At 40.0% G+C, this 26,316-nt stretch overlaps 2 protein-coding genes across 4 annotated transcripts; one reads left to right on the top strand and one right to left on the bottom strand.

Annotated features, from left to right (window-relative positions):
• Nucleotides 1–1,233: 1,233 nt before the first annotated feature.
• Nucleotides 1,234–7,728, bottom strand: sdf2 (stromal cell-derived factor 2). The gene is made up of 3 exons (XM_080866975.1): nucleotides 6,814–7,728; nucleotides 5,065–5,261; nucleotides 1,234–2,041 (listed from the first exon to the last, which is right to left on the bottom strand). Exons 1-3 carry the CDS (start codon nucleotides 6,995–6,997, stop codon nucleotides 1,742–1,744), a joined length of 681 nt encoding a protein of 226 aa, XP_080723101.1. The 5' UTR covers nucleotides 6,998–7,728; the 3' UTR covers nucleotides 1,234–1,741.
• Nucleotides 7,729–8,868: 1,140 nt separating this feature from the next.
• Nucleotides 8,869–25,938, top strand: supt6h (SPT6 homolog, histone chaperone and transcription elongation factor). 3 transcript variants are annotated; one of them, XM_080866951.1, is made up of 37 exons: nucleotides 8,869–9,005; nucleotides 10,352–10,462; nucleotides 10,545–10,715; nucleotides 12,663–12,736; nucleotides 12,848–13,025; nucleotides 13,125–13,206; nucleotides 13,421–13,676; nucleotides 13,767–13,868; nucleotides 14,529–14,642; nucleotides 14,748–14,837; nucleotides 14,976–15,118; nucleotides 15,222–15,367; nucleotides 15,453–15,560; nucleotides 15,647–15,927; nucleotides 16,021–16,175; nucleotides 16,968–17,163; nucleotides 17,363–17,502; nucleotides 17,622–17,739; nucleotides 17,834–17,910; nucleotides 18,019–18,154; nucleotides 18,301–18,438; nucleotides 19,360–19,527; nucleotides 19,615–19,742; nucleotides 19,883–20,090; nucleotides 20,350–20,497; nucleotides 20,665–20,807; nucleotides 20,913–21,053; nucleotides 21,227–21,422; nucleotides 21,551–21,696; nucleotides 21,888–21,980; nucleotides 22,050–22,163; nucleotides 22,287–22,411; nucleotides 22,579–22,691; nucleotides 22,786–22,863; nucleotides 22,963–23,138; nucleotides 23,633–23,892; nucleotides 24,179–25,938. In XM_080866951.1, the coding sequence occupies exons 2-37, from the start codon at nucleotides 10,363–10,365 to the stop codon at nucleotides 24,369–24,371; spliced, it is 5,235 nt and encodes a 1,744-aa protein (XP_080723077.1). In that variant the 5' UTR covers nucleotides 8,869–9,005; nucleotides 10,352–10,362; the 3' UTR covers nucleotides 24,372–25,938. The 3 variants fall into 3 exon arrangements, with proteins under 3 accessions (XP_080723077.1, XP_080723075.1, XP_080723076.1); XM_080866949.1 differs by having other exon boundaries at nucleotides 10,542–10,715; XM_080866950.1 differs by having other exon boundaries at nucleotides 8,887–9,009; nucleotides 10,542–10,715.
• The last annotated feature ends 378 nt before the right edge of the window (nucleotides 25,939–26,316 follow it).

Here is a 26,316-nt window from a genome sequence, read left to right as displayed (position 1 = left end):
AATTTAAAGCTCAGGTTGTTGCTTTGTCACTTGCTATCATCGTTGCAGTGTCATTTCTAAATATCAGGCTTAAAAATAGAATGACAGCATGGTTGGCTCTGAGCTCCTCTCATTCCCCACATACAGCAACGTCCCAGAGTGAAAGCCCAGTATGACATCACCTTCATACAAATGCTCTGAGGCCATTAATCTTAGTGGGTGTTACAGACAAACTGCTTCTTAAAACTCGATTTGGCGTGATGCAGTCTGTAATGTCTAGAGGGGAACTAACACGTTTGTCAGCTCGTGTCAGACGGAGGATTCCAGTGGAGCAATGCTGGCATCAACGCTAACACTAAATCATGATAATTAGGGAGCATAGGTCAAACTCTAGTGAGAACAGCCTCATAGCAGATGCACCCGAACTCCATTAACCGCCAAATAATGAACCAAAGATGCCATTAGGTGGACAAACAAGGCATTATGCTTAGTGTAATGGTCCAGATAGATATTAACAGCCCGGCTTAGCTGCAAATCCTTCACTCTGTTATCATTGTGGGTGAAATTAACGGGTTGGACTTCATAAGTTAATTCCAGTTTGCTTTAAGGTATAATGTAAGAAATGGAACAAAGAAGTCACACTGACAATGATTTGCATTAAAAAAACTCTTTAATATGAGGTATTCACTGCAGATTCATTTTTCCTTTGAACCTCTGGAGCACATATAAATGCACAGGCAGCATGAATGTCAAACATTACTTTCCCTCTACACTTCTGAGCAAACAAAGATAATATTTTCTCCAAACTTTCTGTCATTCACATATGATGGTGGGTTCTGCTCATATTAAATGTGGTCAAAATTACAGTCTATTTAACAGATTTTTTCCTTTACATGTTTATACAGACATTCAGTCCAGACAATAAGCACAGATCCCTGCCCACTTGTTGTGCAGACCTACTGTTTGTAAGAGGTAGCCAATCAGAAGAAAGCTGGCTCGAAGGGAGGGGTAAGGGAGATACTGTCTGAGAAGTGAGGGTCTGCACCAAGGAAGAGGACAGAATAAATAAAGATAAAGATTATATTGGACTTTAAATTCTGAAAAATATGGAGTATAGGTCCCCGTTAACATTAACAAATATCCACAGAAAAAACTGTTTATTTTCTTATGCGTTATCAGTGTGGGGTAAATCATATGCAACACTGACTTAAAGGGGGGGAATCATTTTCTGTATTAATACTGCTTCGCTGTCACTTGTGTAAAACATGGTATAAGATACCATAAAATACAATAAAGACTCCACTATGTAAACAATTACAATGTTTTTAGCATAAAGGCACAACTGTAACAATGTCTTTTTAGATCAACTAAACACAGGACGACTTTTATTTATTTTTTTATGTGGAAAACCTGCAGTGTCTTCTGTGTTATAGTTTAACAATAAATTAAAGCTAACAGGACAACTTCTTGTTTGACATACTTGTTACAAAATGCAAAAGAAAAAAAACATTAGTGTTGGCATACAATAAAACAGTACGTTCAATACTCAATGTCTTCTTGTACCTTTTAAGTCAAATTATAGTGCCATTCACAGATTAAGTCTGAGTGTAGCTGCTTAGCTGCTGGATCTATGAGTTTCTTGCATTGTTTCCAAAGTATGTTCTGGTGAAGGAAAGGGACTGCTGGAACAGATATAATTAGAGACAGAAATAGGTAGAGAGGAAAATAGAAAAAGACAGAAGCAGAGAAAGAAAAGTGAAGTTTAGAACTCTGTGTGTGGGTGACTGTAGTCTCGACTGCCTCCTGGGCTCTCACTGGGCTTCATGAAGATACCCTCCATGGCTTTCCACAGACTGTGCTGGCTGGGGCTTGACATAGCATGAACTTCTGTCTGACCGTGGATCGGTCGTCCATACTGCTCCCCCGTCACAGACAGCAGTGCATCAGTGGCCCTGTGACGGAAGCGGATGGCCTCCTCCCGCTTCCATACGGATCCCCCGCACTGAACCGTCCACTCATCGAGGTGGTCTCCTTCTCCGTTTTCGCCAAATGCGCTCACCTCCTGTGAAAAATGAGAGAGAGATCAGAGGACTAGTGAAAACAGAATAAAGAAGAAGATGAGGTGCTTTCTTTTGTGGAAGCTCTTTGAAACCCTACAATGTTTAGACATTTTTAAACAAAATAACCTCCTGATGTTTTTATGCATGCACGGCAGACTAAACTTTACTAGACATTACTGAGCTGTGTGTGGGAATGAAAATATCTAGATCAGTCAGATTAGACAACAATCTTTTACCTGGCAGCCCCCTAATCTATGTAATATTAGACTGAGCCCATAGAACTGTCTTCAAAATTGACAGCCAGCATTAGATCATTATGCATCCTGTAAACTCTGAAGGTGCCACCTCTCACCTAAACCAAACAAAATTATTAAATCACAATTCTGTAAAATTCCTTAACCTGCAGGATACATCCACCCTATATGACCCCACCCCTTTGACCCAATAGGCTCATTTCCCTCCAAATCCAAATGAAAACAAAGGGGGTTAATCACACGCTGACTCTGATAAATGGTTTAGAAGATACATGCATGGATGCTTGAATGTGCACATCACATCCTATTCAGAAGCTTAACCAGCTTCGGTCTGTTTTTTCAGGGGTATTTACTGGAGTGAGAACAAATCTGTTGTAGATGCAATCGCCTGTCCATATCTGACCAATGTCCTGCTCTTTACTGCATCTAAAGCCTCGGTCACACAGACCTAGAAGTCAGTTGGGGAGTACCCTGGCAAACCAAAATCCTTGCAACCTCCAGCAAACACTAGACCAACTGAAATTAAAAAAATTTATTCATTTGTGGTTAGCGTCGGGGAATACAGCTTTTTTCCTAGCAACTTGTGGTTGTCAGGGGTTTCCAAGTGGTTTCTAGACCTGTGTGACTGTGGCTGCCCCTGTGTGAATGGGGCTGCCCCTGGGACTTGTGCAGTGTGGGATACTGTCTGAATCTAATTTACATGTTTGGATTTTATATATGAAAAATCCAGATGTGCAAATCACTCATCTTTTGACATGACTGAGGCAAATCTGCCCAGACTTAAACGGGGTACCCTGATGGCACGAGGCATTGCTGGTTGTGGTTGCCAGGGGTCACCAAACAGTTTCTAGGCCTGAGAAAGAAAGTGATGGTTTCCTTTTTTTTTTATAATTTTTAGATTTTTCAAAAATCCTTATTCTGTCCTTTGCAGTTTCCCAGCTGCGTAAATATAGCTGTTGACTGTGTTAAACAACCTTCACAGATTTTAATATTTATCAGTTAATAGATCACAACGCCATGTATACCATTTTTTTTTAATCTGGTGTCTTATCTCATCACCAAAGGTTCGGTGAAATACATCCCAGTCCACTGAATGGTGTACTAGTACCGCTCATACCAAATTACTGGGCTTCATGAGTGGATGAGAGCTCCTGTCAATATAAAGTGTATATTATGCAGTCATAGTTGTCTATGTAAATGAAATTATTTACTATTGTGCTAATTTCACATTGATATACAGTTGTACTAAAAGCTTAAAAATTATTATAGGAATGTTTATTATTGGCTATTGACCGGATAAACTAATCTTTCAATCAGAATCGATCTGGATGAATCAGTCTTGTAACTCACAAAGCAAGCTTTTCCACTAATTTTTCGATCACTCAAAATGATCTAACACACCCAGATATTTATTGGCCAAAAACACGTGATACGATCAGCCATGCCAGATCCTTCTGAGTCCCCATACAAATGGAAATTATAGGTGTGGAAACTGTTCCCAGTGCCATACTAGTAAAACCACATAGTTTTTTTCATCCACCTACCGGTAAATATTGTCAGACTATAAGTGTGATTACAAATTTATGAAAGTGGCAAATGCGATTTGCCACTTTCATAAGTATTATGCGATAGCAGCCCATTTTAATAATATGTAACATGATATAGCATCTTTTGACAATTTTGTGGCATTGAGCATTGCCACCACCCCCTGGGGATTTATTATTGAAGAGAAAAGAATTTGCAGAACTTGTACTCAATGTAGTTTCTTCATAATTTTTTTTAAAATTAGATTTGTTTTGAGATGTGATTTGTTAATATTGGGATGTTGGTATTTTTTTAAAAATATACATCACTGATTTGTCCAAAGTATGAATATTTGTTGTAAACTGGTTTTATAATTGAGGTAATTTATGAATTTAAGTGACAATTTCAGAACAGGAGACATGGATGGTCCAGTTTTCGGATCAGGTGGTGATGTTAAATGTTATTTGGCTTTTTGAAGATTGTGTTGAAGTTTCGAGTGGACTCATTCATTACCTGATTGATAGTATGCAGTGTGAGATGTCTAGCCAGGAAACTGTTTTTTTTTGTACATGACGAAGGTCACACAGACTGAAATGTTGTAAGTCAATAAAAAATGATGATAAGCTGGACAGTGTGTGGAGGTTATATATTGTTACACCCAATTATTACAATTTCAGCATTTCTTTATCATGTAGAAAAAATATGATGTACAGTTGTAATTGCACTTCTTTTTATTATATTTTAATATCTCAGATATTAAATGTAAAGAAATATAAACTAAAATTTCTGTTTTCCTAAGGTACGCGTCTTCCAACCCTCTGACACTTTGGTCAGACAGTGTTCTCACACTTTCTCAGGATTTGGGAGTTTTACGCTGACCCGAGGCTGTTTTCCCAGAGAGTTTGTTAAGTATAAAAGCTGCTGTCAACTCAGTTTCACTGCAAAAATGTTGGTTTAGTTTTGAATAAAAGTGAAAGGCAGGCACCCTGTTTTTGTGTGTCTGTGTGTGTGTGTTTACACAAGACTACACATTAATAAATGTTACAGCTGTTTATCGCTTCAGTGTTTTTCCTAATCTTCCTAATTCCTAAATTTATTATCAGCTTTTTTGATTAAGAAGAAAAAAAAAAAAGTCCATCTTCTACACACTGACATCCTTCCCCAATTTTTGCAAAGAGAAACCTGGTAAATCCCACACATAGCCCCAAAGCTCTCAGCTTTTCCCTTGTACTTCTCCCACCACCCACCTGGTTAGATGACAGCGGGGAGGCGAAGTAGTGGCTATGCAGGTTACGTCCTGTGTTGACATGAGTGAGGCGAATCGTCTGCCCACACTTAACTGGGGTACCTCTGTGGCACAAGGCATCACTGGTCCCGCGAACACTCCAATAGCTGTTGCTGTCTTCTACTGCAGAAACCCCTGTTACAGACTGCTGTCCACTACCTGCCTCAGAGACACAGTCAGCAGAGGATTGTTAAAGATATTAGAGACAGTTCAAATAAAAAAATAAAATTTCATCTAGAATAGAAGATTGTTATTTAAAACCAGTCCTCTGCATAACTTATGAACTTTGTGTATGTGATGAAGGTTAGGTTTGCTTTATTGGTCGGTTTTTGGCAAACAACAATTCCATATGCTGGTGTGCAACTACAAGTCAGTGCAGTGAAACAATGTTATACCTAGAGTTTTCTGAGTATACAGTAACATTTCTTGTTATTTCCTTTTGTGACGCATTATTGCATACACCAGTGCCAAATGCTGATATTAGGATTAAAACATGCAGGTACTCTAATAGGAAACAGTAGAGGTGGAGGTATTCACTGGAGACAAAAGGAATGAAACGTCACGAATATCAGGGGTGATTTGTGACAGAAGGTGTGAGAAGGAAAGGTTTACAAGATGGCAGTGAGACCTGGTGTGATGTATGGTTTGAAGACAGTAACACTGACAAAAACACAGGGTGCTGAGCTAGAGGTGGCAGAGTAGAAGATGCTTTGATTTTTGTTGGGAGTGACCAGAATGGACAGGATTAGAAATTTATATATTAGAGGGAGACGTGAGGTCATGCAGTTTAGAGACAAAGTTAGAGAGACAAGGCTGAGGACATGCAGAGTTTCTTACAGAGGAAAAAAGAGTGACATGGTGGCAGATGATCTGCTGTGACGACCCCTACCCAGAGCTCATGGCTGCTGGTGAGGGTAGGGGTGAAGATTCACTGGTAAATCAACAGGTTCGCTTTTACACTCAGCTCCAAGATACTTGAACATCTCCACTTCCTGACCAGGAGTGTGCCTTCCAACCTTTACCAGCTGAGGATCAAGGCCTCAGACTCAGAGGCGCTGATTCTCATTGCAAGGGCACCAGCTTATTGATTATTGTTGTATCATGATACCATCCATCTTCTTGGAAACATATCATGATAGTATTTTACTGTGTACAGGTGTCATTTGCATCTGTACTCAGAGTTTATGGGGTTGTTATAACTGATACCTCTAAACCTCTATCGCTGACTAGTACTTGCACATATTTAACACCACCCTGGGTTCTTGCTCTGTCAGCTAGTACAGATGGAAAGAACCAGTGTAAACACAGTTTATGCTGCTGACTTAGAGGGGCTGCATTTTGTGTTGGAGATGTGATTTCACCTTCGCTTCTTCTGTCTGTCAATAAAAGACCACAAAGAAACAGAAACAGTCGTAACTGTGTTCTAACTGTGGTTGTGCACATAAACGTTTTTATTTGTCTCACCAGCAAACCTTAGAAACTGAGCTGACCTCCTAAAACGTGTCACATTTAACTGCAAACATGATGGAGTTAAGTTGAACATTATGACAAACTCACACTGACACAGTTAATGGATGAAAATTAAAAAGTCAGAATTGTATTTTTATCCAACAATGCAAACTTAGTTACGAAGGAAAATAACTGTAGTTATTGTTAGCTGAAAAACACGAGTGTTTATGAATGAAAAGATTAGTTTTGACAGCAAACTTACCGGACCCGTAGCGTACGTCGTGCGAGTGTAGTCTCACGTTGTGCTTTAAATTCAACAGTTTAATGACTGATCCGCAGGTCACAAAGCTCAGTTCCGTGCCAAGGGAGAGTCCAAACACACAGGAAAACAACAACAAAATGGCCTGTACAAAGCGTGGCATACTTTCACAGTTTAATTTACCCATTCCTTCTTTGTTTAAAAGCCAAGCACATCCAGCCGTTGATCCTTCTCAGAGATTTGCCTTATTTTTCGCTACGTCATTAAAAACGTACAGTAAGCCAGTGTTGAGCTCAGGAGACAGCGCCTCTAGCGGCTCGGAACGGCATCTGCGCGGTCTTATTTGGTTTTGGGGTTATTTAAGCGTACTGTTTGGCATCTTAAATGATATTTATACTAGAAAAAATACCTTAACGATAGTAAAGGTTGTCATATGGCATGGTGTTATTTTAGTTGTTTATGTGTGTATAGAATCCAGGTAAACCGCAGGGTAGTGATGGGCAGATGAAGCTTCATGAGCGCAAAGCTTCTTGAAGCTTCATTTGCTCTAGTAGGACATCTACTGGACGTAAAAATATTAGAAGAGTGTGGCCTTTTGCACACAGCCTGTAAATGTCAACAACAAAAGGAGTGTGTAAAACATGTATATTGTAGTGATGGCAGTATACTGTGTATATTTATACTGGCAGTATGGGAAATGATTATTTGGAAATGCTTAAAATGGAAATGATCATTTACTGTGAGGTGAGGTGTGGTTGGGGGTGTGGACAGTAGTTGTGCTTTTGTAACGTTGAGGTATGGACAGCTACACACTGAGGCTTTGAGCCTCAGTCCTGCCTGTTCACATTTTATTCTGTAAAAACAACATTTTCACTGCTTTTATGACCTTTTTACTGGGGAGAACATAGCTAGGATTTAATGATTTAACAAGTCTTTTAAATCCTTTGTCCTCCACAATGCTAAATGGCTGGGAGTCCTCAATCACTATGCTAACCAGGTCTTCATCTATTTGAGATTGTTCTCCTGAGGAAAGACAATAAAGACAAAGCACAAATATAAATATCACACACGTAACTTATAACAGCTGTATAATATTGTTATATTATTTAGTAACATTACTGCATGCTATATTATCATGGCATTTGATGGCTCACCTGGTCTTGCTCCACAATCGGTGTTCCCCTTATTCTCATGCAAAGCTCTGTAGTGCCTAAGCATGGATGAGGTGTTGTTGTTATATCCCAGCTCCCTGGCACATAGCAAACACTTCACCTTGTACAAAAGTAAAGCCGCTTAACATAAATTGTATTGCACCATCAGTATTATGAAAATACATCTTATGTAGAAATTTACATACCTTGTTGGGAGAAATAAAATCAAAATGTTCCCACACAAGGGAGGACATCCTCCTCTTCTTAGCTGGCTCCATTCTCTCCTGACTTTCTCTCCTCACTCTCATAAACCTCCAAACTGTCTCCAAACTCTCACTAACCGCAACTCTCCATCAAACACCCACATTTTTGAATGAAGTCTGAGGGGTTTATATCTGTCATACCTCGCGGCAAAGTTCGAACCACTTCATGAACCAGTCACGTGGTACAGCCGGGCAGCGAGGCTTCGGACGTCATCATTTTCAGCTCCTCCCATAAATGAAGCCCCGGCCAAAATCCTTTCCACGCCCACCCCCGTGACATCACGCTTCGAAGCCTCGAAGAACGTCACATCACTACCTTGCAACGGAATTTAAGACTAAACCAACACTAGCTTACTGGAAAAACGACTTAAACCTGTTGGTTAAATCTTTGACTTTAGTTAAAAAGAAAAAGGCTGCTTTTTTTGTTTCCTTTATGGAAGATTTTGATTTAGTGAGTTAATAATTTGTTAAATTATGTGACCCCATCTTTATATTTTATTTTCACTATGTATGAAAGTTGCTAATATGTAAGAAATGTCTATTCTCTGAATCTGTAATATATGGTGCATTTTGTTTGTATGTTTATATTACTAATAAAAAAAATAAAAAAATAAAAACCTTGCAACGGAAGAGGTTGGAAGTTCACTTACCGCATCCCGGAATTGTCATCACGCCGCTCGTTCTCGGCCATTTTTACAAGTGCAAGCTTCGAAATATAACATACAATACAACTCAGTTGTTACCGTTAATATATTCGGAGTACGCTACCCCACTGATACGTGTAAGTAAGTTTCTTTTAGCGTGATTATATGCTATGTCTTCACTGCGATGTCTTCTTTTTCAAGTAGTTAGTACTAATGCTGATGGCTGTTGTTGTCTTCCCAGCTAATGCCAGGCTAACATATCGACATGCTAAAGCGTTAACTAGCCAACGTTAAACTGCGAAGTTGGTTTGGAGGCCTTGGTTAATTTATGTAATGGTGAATTTACTTTAGGTACAGCAGCCTTTTATTGCCAACACGTTTCAAAGCAACAACGTGCCACCGTTGTACTAGCAGCAACGTTCCTTTCTAGTTTATTAGCATTGCTAATTGTCGTTTAGCCTCGTTCGTTGCTAGCGAAGACGTTAGCTTTAGCTACCTTTATTAACAAAAAATGTTTATACAACAACCTTTTACTCCTTTAACTTGAAGATTTCACCCGGATAACTCACTCTACCGTTATATTTAAAGCAAGTATGCTGTTTGTACGGTAATCACGGCCAGTGTTTTGTATGTGTGTGTGTACGCATTGCGACATGACTAGGTGAAGTCATTGTTAAAGCCCGCTTGTTAAGTCTTTCTGGCATTATAACAGTGCTAGAGAATAAAATCATTCAAAGGGCTGACTAAAATATACCCTTTTGTTGCTGTTAACGTTAGGCGTTGTTTCTCAACATTACACACATATGTTTTATGAAGCTCTCAAAAGGCATCGTTTTCAGATGTAATCTTTCGCTTTATTGTGAAAGTCTGAAGCTAAACCCTCATTTCTTTATACTTTACATAGCTCAGCGTGGTGTGTAGTATATTCATAAATAGTTGAGGGAAACTATCTACAGCAGATAAACAATATCTGGAAGACATGTCCTCAAGAAATAAGAAGAAAAATCATCAAACACCTGACACAGGATATGAGAAATGCATCAGGATGGATCAGGATGCCAAAGCATCATCAAAAATTGTCTCAGTAGAATGCAACACTTTTTTAGCAGAATACGAAGAAATGAGAAGGAAAGTAAAGAATCAAAATTCCTGCACAGCACTATTATACATTACTATCAAATTGTTATCATGTTAATCACAAAGTCATTAATAATCAGTAATAACCTGATAAATAATCTATATGTAATACAGGAGACATTATAACATCTTTGGTAATACATTGAGATATGTAAAAAAAAGTAATAGTTTAAAGGGACATTAAGCAATCTTTATATTAAGGATTACATTTCTTATTCTAGCACAATGTTATCCAGTATAGTGTAAGATTTGTGTGTATTTGGCTTTTGTCAGGAGAATTTTGGGAGAACCCAATATTGCCTGATTGATGACATTTTTATTAATAGCATTTTAACCCCTTTCTCAGGAATAGCAGTCATGTCGGACTTTATTGAAAGTGAGGCAGAAGAGTCAGAGGAGGAGTTTGAGGAGAAGGACTTAAAACCTAAGAAGAACCAGAGATTTTTGGAAGAAGATGGTAAGATCTGATTTCTTTAAATTTGGGAATGTGTGTTGAAGTTGTATGGCATGTGGACCCCTCATCTGTCATTTCTCAGCAGATGAAGAGGAAGAAGACGATAACCCAGAAGACCAGGATGAGAAAGGGAATTTACGTGACTTCATTGATGATGGAGACGAGGTAGAAGAGGAGGAAGAAGCAGAAAAAAGTGGAAGTGGCGGGGGGAGTGATTCAGAGGAGGAAGTGAGGCGTCGACATAAAAAAAAGCGCAGTAAGTTCACCTGGTGTTTTTAAAAAATTGTTAAACCTGTGTGATTAATTACATATATCTATTTAACCTGTCCAGTCAATAGAGTGAAAACACTCATGCCCCATTATTATGCCATATCACACCATATTAGTGAGTGGAAGATGATCTTGGTTACTTCAGTCTTGCAGCCATGTTGGTACCCTACTAAGCAGCAATTTTGAATCCTATAAGTAATGCATTGAAGGAGAACCATAAGGCCACAGTATACCCACCGCTTTGGTCACTCTGCACTCTGCTGAGAAGGTCATGACACAATCAAATCCATTTATCCATCTATGTTCGCCATTATAGCGCTGGTAGCAGCTGCAGTATTCTCCTGAATAATAGGTGGTGCCACTCAGGCAACACCTATTATTCAGGAGACCATGTAAAGGAGAATTAAAGGCAGTGCCTTTTTTTCCAGAAAATCTGTCTTTTTAAGCAGTTGCAACAACTCTCAGCTTCTGTACTGATACATCATTAAAAAATTGCAAACCTGACACGATCGGGTGTGACAATGTGTCCCCAACCCAGCAGCGGCAGCACTATGCATCAGGTTACAAAAATCGAGGGGTGCATGACCATTAGAAATGGTTACTTGCAACAGCAGGTGTGATGTCGTTTTTATCCTATGGTGTTGTTTGCCAGCCACCACATGGTATGTTTAGTGGAGTCTTAACGTTCAGGCCAGTGGTTTTTTAGCAGAATACGAAGAAATGAGAAGGAAAGTAAAGAATCAAAGGTTTAGTGACTTTGCCCACAACAGAGTTTTAAAGTTTGTTTTTCTTACCACAAATACACAAATTTACCCAATATTATGGCTTCATTAGCAGGTTAATCTAGAGTACCAACATCAGAACAAATGATATGCTGATTTGAGTTATAGGTGCAGTAAGGCCTCAAAAGTGAAAACATTTGACTATATCTTTTCTACGGTAATGAGTTGACACTCCTGCCCTATTATAAATGCTTTTTTGTATTTCTTTCTTTCTTTCTGAGACCAAATGTAGTCTGTATAAACACATTGCTTGATTAATTGTGATCATTTGGCTCGGTTCCTTGAGAAGTTGACATTAAATATGCCAATATATTAAAGGTTACTGCAAAAATTAAGTAGTAGAAAAATGTTAAATGAGGTTAGTAATTTTGGAAAAGCGGTACCTTTTACTTAGGTGGTTGAGCAAGGAGCACTGATAGATTTTAAGATATAACATTTTCAATTATGTTCTTAGCATAATATTAAATCTCTGAAATTCTGATGCCTGCTCTGGCAGAAAAGTACATTTTATTTACAAATATAGGATAAACAAAGTATATTCTGTCACATCTTAACTGAAAAATAGCCTCATATTGTCATTTTTACAGGTACCTCAGCCAGTAGTGTATTTCTAATATAATACAGATATAGTTAATGAGGCAATAGATTGAAATTTATGACTGTTTTCTTATACTGTAGTTGCAGTTTTCAGTGTTATGGCCTTTCTTTTTGCACAGTAGAATTTAAAGTCGGGGGAAAATATGTTTCTAAATAATGAGAGCTGACCTTAAACAGATTCCAGGCATCTGTTGGCCACATGTTGCATCTTTCACATTTAGCTCCATATGTTGTGGATCCAGATGCATCCCAGTGTTTACCCAGGCGGGTGATGTTTGATGCAATGCTAGTTCTCTGCTGGTGTGCTTTACAGTTAACATTCATGTTGTCCATTTTTAAAGAAAGTAAAGGTCTAACACAGATGAGTTATTTGCCGTTCTTATAGGAAGTGACAAAATGGGATTTTCAGTGACTCTGGTGTTAATGTGTCAAGTAAATCTTTATATCTACATTAAAAAATATTTCCAGTCTTGTATTTAAACACTGGAATAAACATGCTTTGGCAGTGGTAGCTTGAAGTTGTTTCCTCTGTTTAAGACTTTTCACCTTTGCAGGCTACGATGACTACCTGGATGATGACGACCTTGACCTAATTGAGGAAAACTTGGGTGTCAAAGTAAAAAGGAGGGTAAGTTCCTGTCTACATTTTTATTTTTACCCTTACATCTAACAATTTCAAGTCACTTTTGTACACTTGAAAGAGTTGAATCCACCTGAACTGACTTGTCTTGAATCACAGAAGAAGAAATATGACCGTGTAAAAACACTGGATGATGATGAAGATGATGACGAGAAGGACTTGATCGCAGATGAGATATTTTATCCGGATGGTGAAGGGGAGCTGGAGGAAGGCGAGGCTGTTGATGAACCTATGCAACAGCCTGATGATGATGAAGAAGGAGAGGATGAAGAATCAGGTTGGAGTCTTAAAAAATAATGAGAAAGTAACACATTTTATTTGAGATGTTCTATTGGATTGGGCTGTGGGGTTGTAAGTTTGTGTTATACTTCCACAGATATCGATGACTTCATTGTGGATGATGATGGCCAGCCCATCACCAAAAAGAGGGGCAAGAAGTTCTCAGGATACACTGATGCGTGAGTGTTGGAGTTTATGCTGAAGATCTTTGGGTGATTTATTCCTTAATAAAAAAAAATAAATATATATATATAATTCAGTGCAGGGTAATGCACTTTTCTATTATTTCCTTTGCATTCAGTTATTTTGTCTCAAGTGTCAATTAGTGTGAAATATTTAATCAAACTAAACACAAAATAAAAAGTCACAAGCTCTCTCTCTGTGTCTCCACAGTGCGCTCCAGGAAGCTCAGGAGATTTTCGGTGGCGACTTTGACTTTGCTGACTTTGATGCTGATGCATATGACCAGGGTGAGGAGGAGGAAGAGGATCAAGATGAAGAAGGCTGGGACCGACCCAAGAAGCAAACTAAGAGGAGGCTGGGGAGGAAAAGCATTTTTGAGATCTACGAGCCAAGTGAGCTCGAAAGTAGTCACATGACTGACCAGGACAATGAGATCCGCTCCACAGACATGCCTGAGCGGTTCCAGGTGTGTGTTTTGGGGTTAATTTATTGTAAACGTACTTATTCTCTGCGAACCTGAGGCTGCTTTCATGACTGTTCGTTTTTTGGCTTGTAGCTGCGAGCTATTCCTGTCAAACCTGCTGAGGATGATGAGCTGGAAGAGGAAGCAGAATGGATCTTCAGACATGGGTTTTCCACTCTTACAATCTCCATGCAGGTAGAGGCTTCATGCCCCATGGCATACATACAGTACTGTGCAAAAGTCTTGAGCCACTCCTCATTTCTTTAGATTTGTCTTGTGCAATAGTTCTCCAGGTTTCCTGAAGATCTTTCAAAGCCTTTCTTTGGGCATTGACTACTTTTTCACTCATTTTCAGTCCAGCCCTTGTACCTTAGCAGTTTCAGGAATGTTTTTTTTGTTTAAGCTAATTAACACTGAACTATGAATCATTCAAGCATAAAAAGGCTCGTAACTCAAGGAGTGAACCGGTATTCTACACACAATAGACAACTTGGCAAAGAGCCAATTTTAAATAGTATTTTCTAGCATTTTGTTACTAGAAGACTGTTGCACACACATAATATTTTCTCATTTCTCTTGCTGAATCTCACAATGTAACAGCCATAAAATAGTATCTTTGCACCAAGGTGATTTCCAAAGAGTTTATTGCTGAAAATCTGGCAAATTTTAGCATGCTGTGGCATTTGTTCCTTTTGTTCTGAAGGACAGAAGAACTGTCTATAGCAGATTAACAATGTTTGAAAGTCATGTCCTTAAGAGACGAGGAAAAAACAGCAGATATTTTATACAGGAACTCAGATGAGAGATGCATAATTTCCTGAAGCCTCACTGAAATATTTTTTATGCCTTTAACAGGAGAGCACAGATTACCTAGACAGGGGCACAACCACAAACTTCAGCAGAAAAGGTCCCAGCACAATTGCCAAGATCAAAGAGGCCCTTAACTTCATGAGGAATCAACAATTTGAGGTAGAGTGAGCTGCATATTCCTTTCAAGATACGAGCTTGTCAGTGTTATTTTAATATGAGTAAAATATGGGACACTGTAAAGAGTTCTTGTATCTTTTTCCCCAGGTTCCTTTTATAGCTTTCTACAGAAAAGAATATGTTGAACCAGAGCTCAACATCAATGACCTGTGGAAAGTGTGGCAGTGGGATGAGAAGGTATAATTGCGTTGTCAAATAAGAAATGGATACAGACTAATCCATCAGTAATCGTTTACATTGCTTCCAGTAGCTGCATTAAAAAAACAGCAAAGTTTTCTGGTTTCTATTTTAATATTTTCCTCTTCCACTCACCAGTGGACTCAGCTAAAGACCCGGAAGCAGAACCTGACCCGTCTGTTTCAGAAGATGCAATCTTATCAGTTTGAGCAGATCTCTGCTGACCCTGACAAACCTTTGGCCGATGGTATTCGTCCTCTGGACACTACTGACATGGAGAGGTATGACTTTATAGCACTACTGAGCCTACTGGTGAAACGTAGGCTAGAAAAGTAATCGTTTATTTAATTTCTCCTCTGAAATTCTGCTTTGTCCTTATTCAAGGCTGAAGGATGTACAGACTCTTGAAGAGCTGGGTGATGTCTACAATCACTTTTTGCTCTACTACGGACGAGACATCCCCAAGATGCAGAACGCTGCCAAAGCCAACAAGAAGAGGCTCAAGAAGATCAAAGAAGTGTCAGAGGATGGTAAGAAAAACGTGGTTCACTAAATAATGGATAGCTATATATTTAAAATAAATAAATAAATAAATCACCATGGCTCTTTCTTTAGGAGATGAGGAGGAATTAGAGGTAGAAGAAGAAGAAGAGCAGAAAGGACCTGATCTCAAGTTGGCATCCCGTAGGGATATGTACAGCATCTGCCAGAGCGTGGGACTTGGTTAGTCTCCCTTTCTGCTTTGGAAAATGTAATCTCAGTGGTTAAGGAGGATTACTAACTCTTTTCTGCTTTCTTTCTCTCTGCAGATGGCTTGGCTAAAAAGTTTGGTTTAACTCCAGAGCAATTTGGAGAAAATCTGAGGGACAGTTACCAACGTCACGAGACAGAGCAGTTCCCTGCTGAGCCCGTAGAGCTGGCCAAAGATTACGTTTGCAGTCAGTTCTCTACTCCAGAGGCAGTGCTGGAGGGAACTAGGTATATGGTAGCCATGCAGATTGCTCGGGAACCTCTGGTCAGACATGTTCTCCGACAGACGTTTCAGGAGAGAGCCAAGGTTAACATCAAACCTACAAAAAAGGGCAAAAAGGTACACAGCTATTCATAAGAATTGGGTTTAAAAAAAAAAAAAAAGACATATAAACCATGCTCTTTCTAACCCTGCCTTTCTTTCTCCCTGTAGGAGGTAGACGAAGCTCACTTTGCCTACTCTTTCAAGTATCTTAAGAACAAGCCTGTAAAAGAACTGAATGGGGATCAGTTCTTGAAGATGTGCCTTGCAGAGGATGAGGGGCTACTTACCATTGATATCTGCATAGACCTTATAGGAGTTAAAGGGTAAATAGAGTGACATTTTTAGTGCATATTAATCAAAATCTTTAGAGTATTCTGGTGTGCTTAGCTGCAGAAGCTGAAACACATAGGAATGTGCTTTAAACGCAATTTTTTTTTAAATATTTGTAGTTTAATGACAACTGTTTGGTGTAAAGTTCAACCACTAAGCACAAGGCAGAACCCCTATTAACATTAATCCCACTGGGAAAATTAAACATGTGTGCAGTATAGCGTGGTCAAAAGTCTCTGGCACCTTTGCATTTAAAATACTGTTTGTTTCTTAACTAATTTTATCAATGGTGTCAAATAGTTCTTTAAGAAAGAGTAACTGTATATGTGTTTTTTGTTTTAGACTTGATGATTAAGCTAATCTTTTAAGCTAATCTTTTAAGCTCATTAATGTTTAGATTTATTTCACCATTTGAGGAGAATCATAAAAAAGCATCATCATAAAACATCCTGAGTTCTTATGAATCCTATCAGTTTTGTAATTAATGAACATTCCTTGGCCTTTGGACACCAAACACAGGCTCTGATGTGACTAACGGTTGTCCCATTTTTAGCGCCTGCATAGAAACCTTGCTTGGATGTCGCAATAAAAGAGTAGTAAAGTAGGATAAACCCGTTGAGTCTAATTTCTTGAGTTTCTGGCTTTAGCGTGTTCTTTTTTTTTTTTCTTTTTTTTTTCTCTCATCCTTGTCAGGAAAAAATTAGGCTTTTGAATTATTAATGGAAATATTAAGACACTCTGCCCTTTGTCCACGTTTTTTACATTTTTTCTGTGCTTCTCCACAGGTATGCAGGGGACCAGACGTACTTTGACGAGATCAAACAGTTCTACTACAGGGACGAGTTCAGTCACCAGGTGCAGGAGTGGAACAGGCAGCGAACTTTAGCCATAGAAAGAGCTCTCAATCAGTTCCTCTACCCTCAGATGGCCAAGGAGCTTAAGAGCAAACTGATTGCTGAGGCCAAAGAGAGCATTATCAGGGTAATTTTCTATCACATTGATGTGATCTGTTCTTCCATTTGTGCTATTATTCCCTATCAGTCTTGCACAGACAATCAAAAGCGCACAGTCTGAGAAGCTGGACTACGTTTGTGATGTCGTAGATATAAAATCTATTTGTGTTTTTAATCTGAAAACTAATTATGATTTATTCTCCCCCCCCCCCCATTTATCATTGAAGTCCTGCTGTCGCCGACTGTATAACTGGCTGAAAGTGGCTCCGTACAGGCCAGATCAGCAGGTTGAGGAAGATGATGATCTGATGGATGAGAATCAGGGAAAAGGCATCAGAGTGCTTGGTGTAGCCTATGCGCCCAGCAGGTGTGTATATATCAGTAGCTTGAGTTGTTGGTGCGTTCAGCAAAGCACAGACATTTAAGTATAGCATATACGAAAAAAAGTAGTAAGATTTTTCGTGTATATAAACTTTACTCTGGCAGAGATACTCCAGTATTCTGTGCTCTGATCAACGGGGAAGGAGAGGTGATGGATTTTCTTCGTCTACCCTACTTCATGAAGAGAAGGAACGCCTTCAGGGAGGATGAGAGAGAGAAGAAGGTAGAAGCAGAAAACACAGCTGTAGCACCTCTGTAATGGTTTTTTGTTGAAAACAAGTCACTTAAAAGTCTTTGTTTAAATTGTGTCTAATCAGGCCAGTGACATTGAAAATCTCAAGAGGTTTCTGTCAGGCAAGAAACCTCATGTAGTAGCTGTTGCTGGAGAAAACCGGTAAATCACCAGATTACCTCCTGTTTTTTCTAAATGTATGCTTGTACACATTTTTAACAGCATTCACAATGTAGAGCAGAAATGTTAAAAACATGAACGTGTTTACAGAGATGCCCAAATGATAATGGAGGACATCAAGAGAACTATCGGCGAGCTTGAGCAGGAGTCCTCTCTGCCTGCTGTAGGAGTGGAACTTGTTGACAATGAACTGGCCACGCTGTACATGAACAGCAAGAAGTCTGAGGTACATATTTGTTATGTCACCTACAATAGAATTACACAAAGATGTCTGTGGTTTAATTGTTTGTTAGTCAACCGGCAAGCGTGTTCAATTTCAACCCTGTGTTAGCTCTCATTATTTCTTGTGATCCTGTTGCTTTTTGTCTGCAGGCTGATTTTAGGGATTATCCTCCGTTGCTGCGACAGGCTGTTTCAATAGCCAGGAAGATCCAGGATCCGCTGGTGGAGTATGCTCAGGTCTGCAGCACTGATGAGGATATTCTCTGCCTCAAACTACACCCACTGCAGGTGAGTGAATGAAGACATTGATTTTTGATTGGCTAGTATATACAGGGTAAATCAAAAAGAATCATCCAAATTCAAAATGCTTTTACTGTAATGTTAGAAAGAGGGGATTTTTGAGTTTCACAGGGTTGCTGGTGAAATGCATAACAACAGCAGTTGCTGCTTTGACTCCAGACATGCTCGTAAAAGTCTGGGACTTTGAGTATTGCATGGATGTGTGTCTGGAGAGGGGCAGATTAACCTTGTGAACGTTGTCATTTTTGGATGCAAAACTTAAGCCATTTATTTTAATATGTACTTTCAAAGAGAGCTTTTTGAAATCAATTTTTTTTATATTCCCTGTATTTTTTGCTCAGTATTGTCTTAGCATTTTTAGGTATCACAAGGTGTTTTATACCAGCTGCTGCTTCACTACAAAGATACCATTACTCATTTTCTCTTGTGGGTAACATGAGATTTTTACTGCTATGTTTGTCTACTTTGTTTTCTTCTGTAGCATCATATACACCTGTTACTGCAATCAAAGCTTGTCCTGCAAAGTTAAACTGTAGAAACCTCTCAGTCAAGTTTTCAGCCTAGTCAAACGCATCATTTGTAGGAACAAATTATAATAAATTAGATTTATGTCAGTTTCATTATCAACTCTACACTCAACTCATATGCAAGCCTTTTCCATTGTAGTGAAATTGTTTTTACGGTGTCCCACTGTAATGTCAGTATTAGTAAAAAGAATTTTTAAACTTAGAAATGTACAGGGTAAGCAGGACAGACACTTCTCGATCTCTGTCTTGTAATCGTGTATTAGTCAATGTGAATTCATCAATCGTAGGCCAGCTTCAATCATAGCATGACTTGCTGTTTTTTTTCAGCAGCTACATACAGTGCATATGTAAAAAGTAGTTTGTCCTCTCTTGTCCGTCTTAGGAACATGTGGTGAAGGAGGATTTGCTCGATGCTCTTTACTGTGAGTTCATCAACCGTGTTAATGAGGTTGGAGTAGATGTGAACAGAGCCATCGCACACCCTCATACTCAGAGCCTGGTTCAGTATGTGTGTGGTTTGGGACCAAGGAAGGGTTCACATCTTCTCAAGGTATACATTTCTGCTGCTGATATGTAAAGCGTATGTGCAAGATATCATTGATAACATTATTAACCACTGTGATTTTATTTTGTGTAGATTCTGAAGCAGAACAATACTCGTTTGGAAAACAGAACACAGCTCGTCACAATGTGTCACATGGGACCCAAGGTTTTTATCAACTGTGCTGGTTTCATCAAAATTGACACGGCTTCGCTTGGGGACAGGTTGGAACTTCGTCTTGAAATTTTCAGACCATTTCGATATTTCTCAAAGGGCTGGATGTGCACATGTTTGAGTCTATTATGCTTCTGTGAATTATTTTAAATCAGCCTCGGTTTTTCATTCTCTCAAACTCTCCTGGCAGTACGGACTCCTACATTGAGGTCCTGGATGGCTCTCGTGTACACCCTGAGACATACGAGTGGGCTCGCAAGATGGCTGTAGACGCGCTCGAGTATGATGAGTCGGCAGAAGATGCCAATCCAGCCGGAGCTCTGGAGGAGATCTTGGAAAATCCCGAACGTCTCAAAGACCTGGACTTGGATGCATTTGCTGAAGAGCTTGAGAGACAGGTCAGTGTCTGTGTGTTGTACCTTTGACTAATTTAGTATCATACTTTATCCTGCCAAAGAAAAATACGCCTAAGAGGAACCAACACTCCAAAAAAAGAAAAAACAAGAAAAACAAGCATTTCTTTTTATTTGTCTTTCATGTGTCCATTTTACCTTTTTATTCAGAAAAGGGAGAGTTCTATCTTCTACCACCATTGGATTCAGGAGTCAGGTTTAAAAATATTGTGACCAGTCATCCTACTGTGTTATGTGCCTGCAGGGTTACGGAAACAAAGGAATTACTCTGTATGACATCCGTGCCGAGCTGAGCTGTAGGTATAAAGACTTACGAGTTGCGTACAGAGTCCCTAACACTGAGGAGGTTTTCAACATGCTCACCAAGGAGACTCCAGAGACCTTTTATATCGGTAATATACACTACATTAAGATATGATGCCTCGAATTAAGCTCAGTTCATCAATAAGAATCTCATTCACTTGTTCAATGGAGTGATGCTGGTCAATTGTCTGCCATGGTAGAAATGTGTAATTCATAATTTAGCCTATGATTAAGGTTTTTCATATCTTTCTTTCAGGTAAGCTGATCACTAGTGTAGTAACTGGCATCGCTCACCGGCGCCCTCAGGGAGAGAGCTATGACCAGGCCATCCGTAATGATGCTACAGGCCTTTGGCAGTGCCCCTTCTGCCAGCAGGACAATTTCCCTGAACTGAGCGAGGTACCACACATCGAGTTTTCTTTATTTCTTTTTCTGAGTGAACTTTGTGTTACAGATATGCCATGACGATCATGTTTATAATTTTGATTGTGTGTGGTGCTTCAGGTGTGGAACCACTTTGACAGTGGGTCATGTCCAGGTCAGGCCATTGGAGTACGGTCCAGATTAGATAATGGTGTTCAGGGTTTCATTCCCACCAAGTTTCTCAGTGACAAAGTGGTCAAACACCCTGAGGAGAGGGTCAAGGTGAGGCATTTTTTGTTGTGCCCCCTTTATTTGGTTGATCTCACCTGCAATTGTTTTCCTGTTTGTCCACTTACACTGCCCAGTCCTGATAGAGCTGTATTATTACTACTTTCTATTTTTCATCCTTCAGCCTTGGTTGGTGTGTTAACAGATTTTCCCTCCTTCTACTTTAGGTGGGCATGACAGTTCACTGTCGAATCATGAAAATCGACATTGAGAAATTCAGCGTTGACCTCACGTGTCGCACCTCTGATCTAATGGACAAGGCCAACGAATGGAAGCTCCCTAAGGACAGCTACTATGACTTTGACACAGAGTCTGAAGACCAAAAGCTGGAGGAGGAGTTCAAAAAGAAACAACAGCGAACACGTGAGTATATGAAGTATACAAAACATATTTGGTTGTTGAAGTTGCAGACAGCACTGCATTTTTTAAAATCTTAGTAGTGTGGACTTTAACAAAATTAATTCTTATACCATTTGTCTTTGGCTTTTTAGCATATATAAAGCGTGTGATTGCCCACCCCAACTTCCACAACATCAGTTTCAACCAGGCAGAGAAGATGATGGAGACTCTGGATCAGGGTGACTTAATTATTAGGCCCAGTAGCAAGGGAGAAAACCACCTCACAGTCACCTGGAAGGTAAGAAAACGAGCACTGCAGAAGGGTTAAAACTTTGGTTGATTGAAAATAACAAATGTAATAAAATGCTTCTTGCTTAAAATGCTGTGTCCAAGCATTTTAAGCAAGACCTGGCAGTAAGATGCGACAAAGACTTAAATGATTTCTTTGGTACCAAATGCTCCACTCTGACTAAATATAATGTTTTATAGGTGGCTGATGGCATCTACCAGCATGTTGATGTGAGAGAAGAAGGCAAAGAGAATGCTTTCAGCTTAGGGCACACTCTGTGGATCAACAATGAGGTAAGCTGGTTTTGTTGTTGGGGGGGGGTGTTGAAGTGTTGCTTACAGAGTTTTTTTGATTCACTGCAGGAGTTTGAAGATCTGGATGAAATTACTGCTCGGTACATTCAGCCAATGGCGTCATTTGCCCGGGATATGCTGGGGCATAAGTACTTCCAGGAGTGCAACAGGGGAAGCAGGGAGGTATGTATATTGAGTTTTGTTTTTTTTTTGTGACATTGTTCTTATAATTGAGTTGTGAGCTGTTTGTTTGTTTTGTCTTGGCTTGCACATCTTATCTTGCTCATCTTGTTCTTTATCTGTCAGAAAATGGAAGAGTTGCTGATGCGGACAAAGAGGGAGAAGCCCACCTTCATCCCTTACTTTATTTCAGCATGCAAAGATCTACCAGGAAAATTCATCCTGGGCTACCAACCACGTGCAAAACCACGGTATGTGGAAATGTTTGTTTCCTACTTTCATGAAAGAAAATGTGAAGTCGGATGTATAAATGTGGTACAAATATACATTTCTTTATTTATTTGTTGAAAGGTTTCTGGTTGATTAACAGGAAGGTTGTCCTTCATGTGAAATGCTTTATTTTTTATCCTCTCCATAGGATTGAGTATGTGACTATTACCCCAGATGGATTCCGCTACCGTTCACAGATTTTTCCTACGGTGAATGGGCTTTTCCGGTGGTTTAAGGACCATTTTCAGGACCCTGTGCCAGGTATGAAAGTGCTATAACTATACATTATAAAATGTATCACAGCTCCTAAAATACATTATAGGTGATTGTTTAAACATTTTCTCCTTCATTCAAGGCATCACTCCCAGTAACAGCAGCCGAACAAGGACGCCTGCCTCCCTGAACGCTACCCCAGCCAATATTAACATTGCAGGTGAGCCCCGCAGTCTTCCCCCAATTTATTAATCTAGATTTTCAATTTAGGCTCTATTAATTTTACAGTTTTCTGCTGTATTCCCTCCTTTCTCACTAGACTTGACACGAGCTGTCAACGCCCTCCCACGCAACATGACATCTCAGATGTTCAATGCCATCGCCGCAGTCACGGGCCAGGGTCAGAACCCCAACACCACACCTGCACAGTGGGGCTCCAGCCAGTACGGCTACGGTGGCAGCACAGGAGGTGGAGGGAGTTCGTCTGCCTATCATGTGAGGACAGCTTTCTTGTTTTTAAAAGAGAAGAGGATGTTTTGGGGATTGTGATTACTCCCAACAGACTGTTGGGAGTTGTGCACGGTGTCCACTAGAGATAAATTGGGTTCTGTGGAAATGGTAAATACCAGCTTGCGATGGTGTAGTTTGGAAAACGGATCATTAGCTGATATGGTGACCTGTCCCGGACACTATTGGAAACCTGAATTACAAGATAAGATTGACCCTTTGTCTAATTATTAATAATTGAGTTCCTAAGGTTTTTGCCACATTAAATATTATCTATCAGACTATTTCTGATGATGGCCACAAGACCAAAACATTAGCATGTTTGTTGACATGATCAGAATGAATTGGTGACATTGTCTACCTTTGGGTCCCCATCACTGAAGGAAATTGGAACCCAAAAGTTTTTTGGCAGCATTAAAGCCGACTGAATGTGGTTTTACCTCGACTCATTTCACAATCGATGTGTACTTCATTTCCTGCAGGTGTTTGCCACACCTCAGCAACCTATGGCGACACCCATGATGACGCCCAGCTACTCGTATACCACACCGAGCCAGCAAGCTTTGGGCACACCGCAATACCCAGGCTCCACCCCTCAGTCTTCACATTCTCATGCCCACGCCCACCCACATGGAAGCCACATGTCACATCACGGCCATCACAGCAGTCACCACGGCCACTCATCGGGCACACCGTCATCTTCCACCTCATCCCGAGGACGGACGCCACAACAGCAGCCAAAGTAAGTACAAAATGGCAGTCCTTCAGTCTTAGTTATTTGTGCTAAGACTTCATCTGCAGTTCAGATTTTTCCCTCACCTCCAACTCTTAAAAGTGAAATGTCTGTTTTGAAGTTTGTCACTCTGCCAGGCAACAATTTATGTTCATGTTGCAGTTTTCTGCCACAAGGCGGTGCTAAACCTGTAGTAAGAATTATATAAAATCTAAACAGCCTCCCAATGTTCGGTTGGGTTTCCTTTCATATGCTGTCCAATAAAGCCATCTCCCTCTGTCCTCTGTTACTGCAGGCCAAGCAGCAGCAGCTCCACCGCAGTAGACTGGGGCAAGATGGCCGAGCAGTGGCTGAAGGAAAAGGAAGCAGAGGGCAGAAAGAAATCTCAGAGGATGACGCCACGACCGTCACCCAGCCCTATGATCGAGAGCACACCCATGTCAATCACTGGAGACGCCACACCCCTGCTGGATGAAATGGACCGATAGGGGACAAAGGGGGGCGTTGCTGTACCCCCCCCACACACCCAACTTTGTCCCTTTGTACTGCTTCTTCATCCAGATAACCCATTACCCTTTCTCTCCCCAACATCCCATCAGCCCCATCTTCACCTTGACTCTTCATGTTTTCCCCTTCACCTCATGATATTGTAGCAGCAGTTTTCACTCTGGTGTCACCCAGCCCATATCTCGTCTTCCCGTCGACCCATCAAATGTTTCATAACCTCACCTCCAGCCACCTCATGCTATGGCTGCATAGTATTTTGTACAGTCAGAATAACACTGTATACATCATTCAAAATGTCAGTAGAATGACATAAATAAAGGAGAAAAAAAACACTTGAAGTATGTGGAAGCAGTTACGTATAGGATATGGACCTACACTGACATTGCCATTGGTTTTAGTTTGATCGAGGAAATAGGTCTGACAGATGGGGAACAACAACCCGGTCATGTTTGGCGGAGTTTTATGAGCAGTTGCCAAAAGAGCTCTTTGCCAAGCCAATGAGGAAATTGAGTATTTGTATGAATGCGTCAGAACGAATAAAGACTTTTTTTTCTTTCTTGTTTGAATCTTAAGACTTCAATCTTCACATCTGTCAAAGCAAACACACATGTTACTGAGCAGACACACCCGGTGACAGGATTTATAACGCCAGCCTCTGTCAGGCATGAGTTACAGATTATTGTCTCCACCACACGCTGTGATATGATCAGCTGACACCGTGTGATTGGCTCCTGTAGATAGCCTCTAATGTATTGCTGAAATTTAAGTGGCCTGTTCTGTGTGGTCATTAATGAAGTGCCACACTGAAAACAGGGTGTTTTTGATGACTTCTTGTGTTTCAATATGCAGAAGTTGTCTTCAGTTTAAAACTGTTGTTTTTAGTACCTGCTCTCTGACTGGCAGATTGTTGACGAAACTTTCATTAGTCTGTCAGATGTTGATTTTAAAGTTTACCCAGATCTGAATTTCGTGTATGTTAAATGTGTGCAGTTCAGTGAATACTGGTTTATGATGTTTGCCATCTTAAAAGATGTGATCGCCACGTGCTGCTGCTGTAATTCTGTCTGAGTCAGTATCTCTTTTCTCACTGATATCACAGCCTTCAAAATTTCCAATATTCCAGTGGATGAGCTAAAGTTTTTCTAACACTATCAACCGAATATACTATCAGACTGACTTCCCACTGCTTATATTCCTGAACTCTGTGTAATGTTCTGAACTGCATGACAGTTTATGGCCACCCTGGTTCTCTCCTGATTCATGGATTCAGTTTTACTCTTGCTGTTTGTGCCAGAGTACAAACAGGCAGCACTGGTATTCAGAGGTGTGTTTAATTTTGCTGTGTGCGAAGCAACATGGTCCCATAATATGCATAATCTTTTTAATTATGGTTTTGGAGTAAATGCTCTGGGTTTTACATTTCTTGCCAGGTGGAGATCTCACATGTGTCTCAGCGAGGCTGTGATTGGTTGTCGGCAGTAGCTGGTCTCCAGCACTGCTGATGGCTTTTTCTACCTGTGATCCCTTTAATAAAAGTGTTCATATGAAGCTTCGTGTCTTATTCTTGATGATATGATGGGCACGTTTGTCTGTTGTTTTTATTTCCTTACTGGCAGCTTACGTCCAACCTTGGAGTCAACAATAGGATAGAGAATGTAATTTTACCTTGGTTTATAGTTAGAGATGTGATAATAACAATTTAATTTAGCCTCTTTTATATTATTTACAACACTGTGGAGGTGTGGGAAAGATTTCAATACCTAAAGAATCTGTATAATATGAGTTAAAACAATATATCCAAGACACACCCACGTTCTTGCTGTCTGGCTTACTGACGAAATTCAGTGGAAGCAGATTGAGCTTGCTGCTTTTTCCCATTCCTGCAAACAATCCCTCCATTTTCAAGATCATGAGAACAGTTATCTC

This window comes from Rhamphochromis sp. 'chilingali' (assembly GCF_963969265.1).
Source record: "Rhamphochromis sp. 'chilingali' genome assembly, chromosome: 19".
In the NCBI taxonomy this organism is placed as follows: Eukaryota; Metazoa; Chordata; class Actinopteri; order Cichliformes; family Cichlidae; genus Rhamphochromis; species Rhamphochromis sp. 'chilingali'.
The sequence above is the reverse complement of the archived record's forward strand: the minus strand, read 5'-3'. Positions and strand labels throughout refer to the sequence as shown.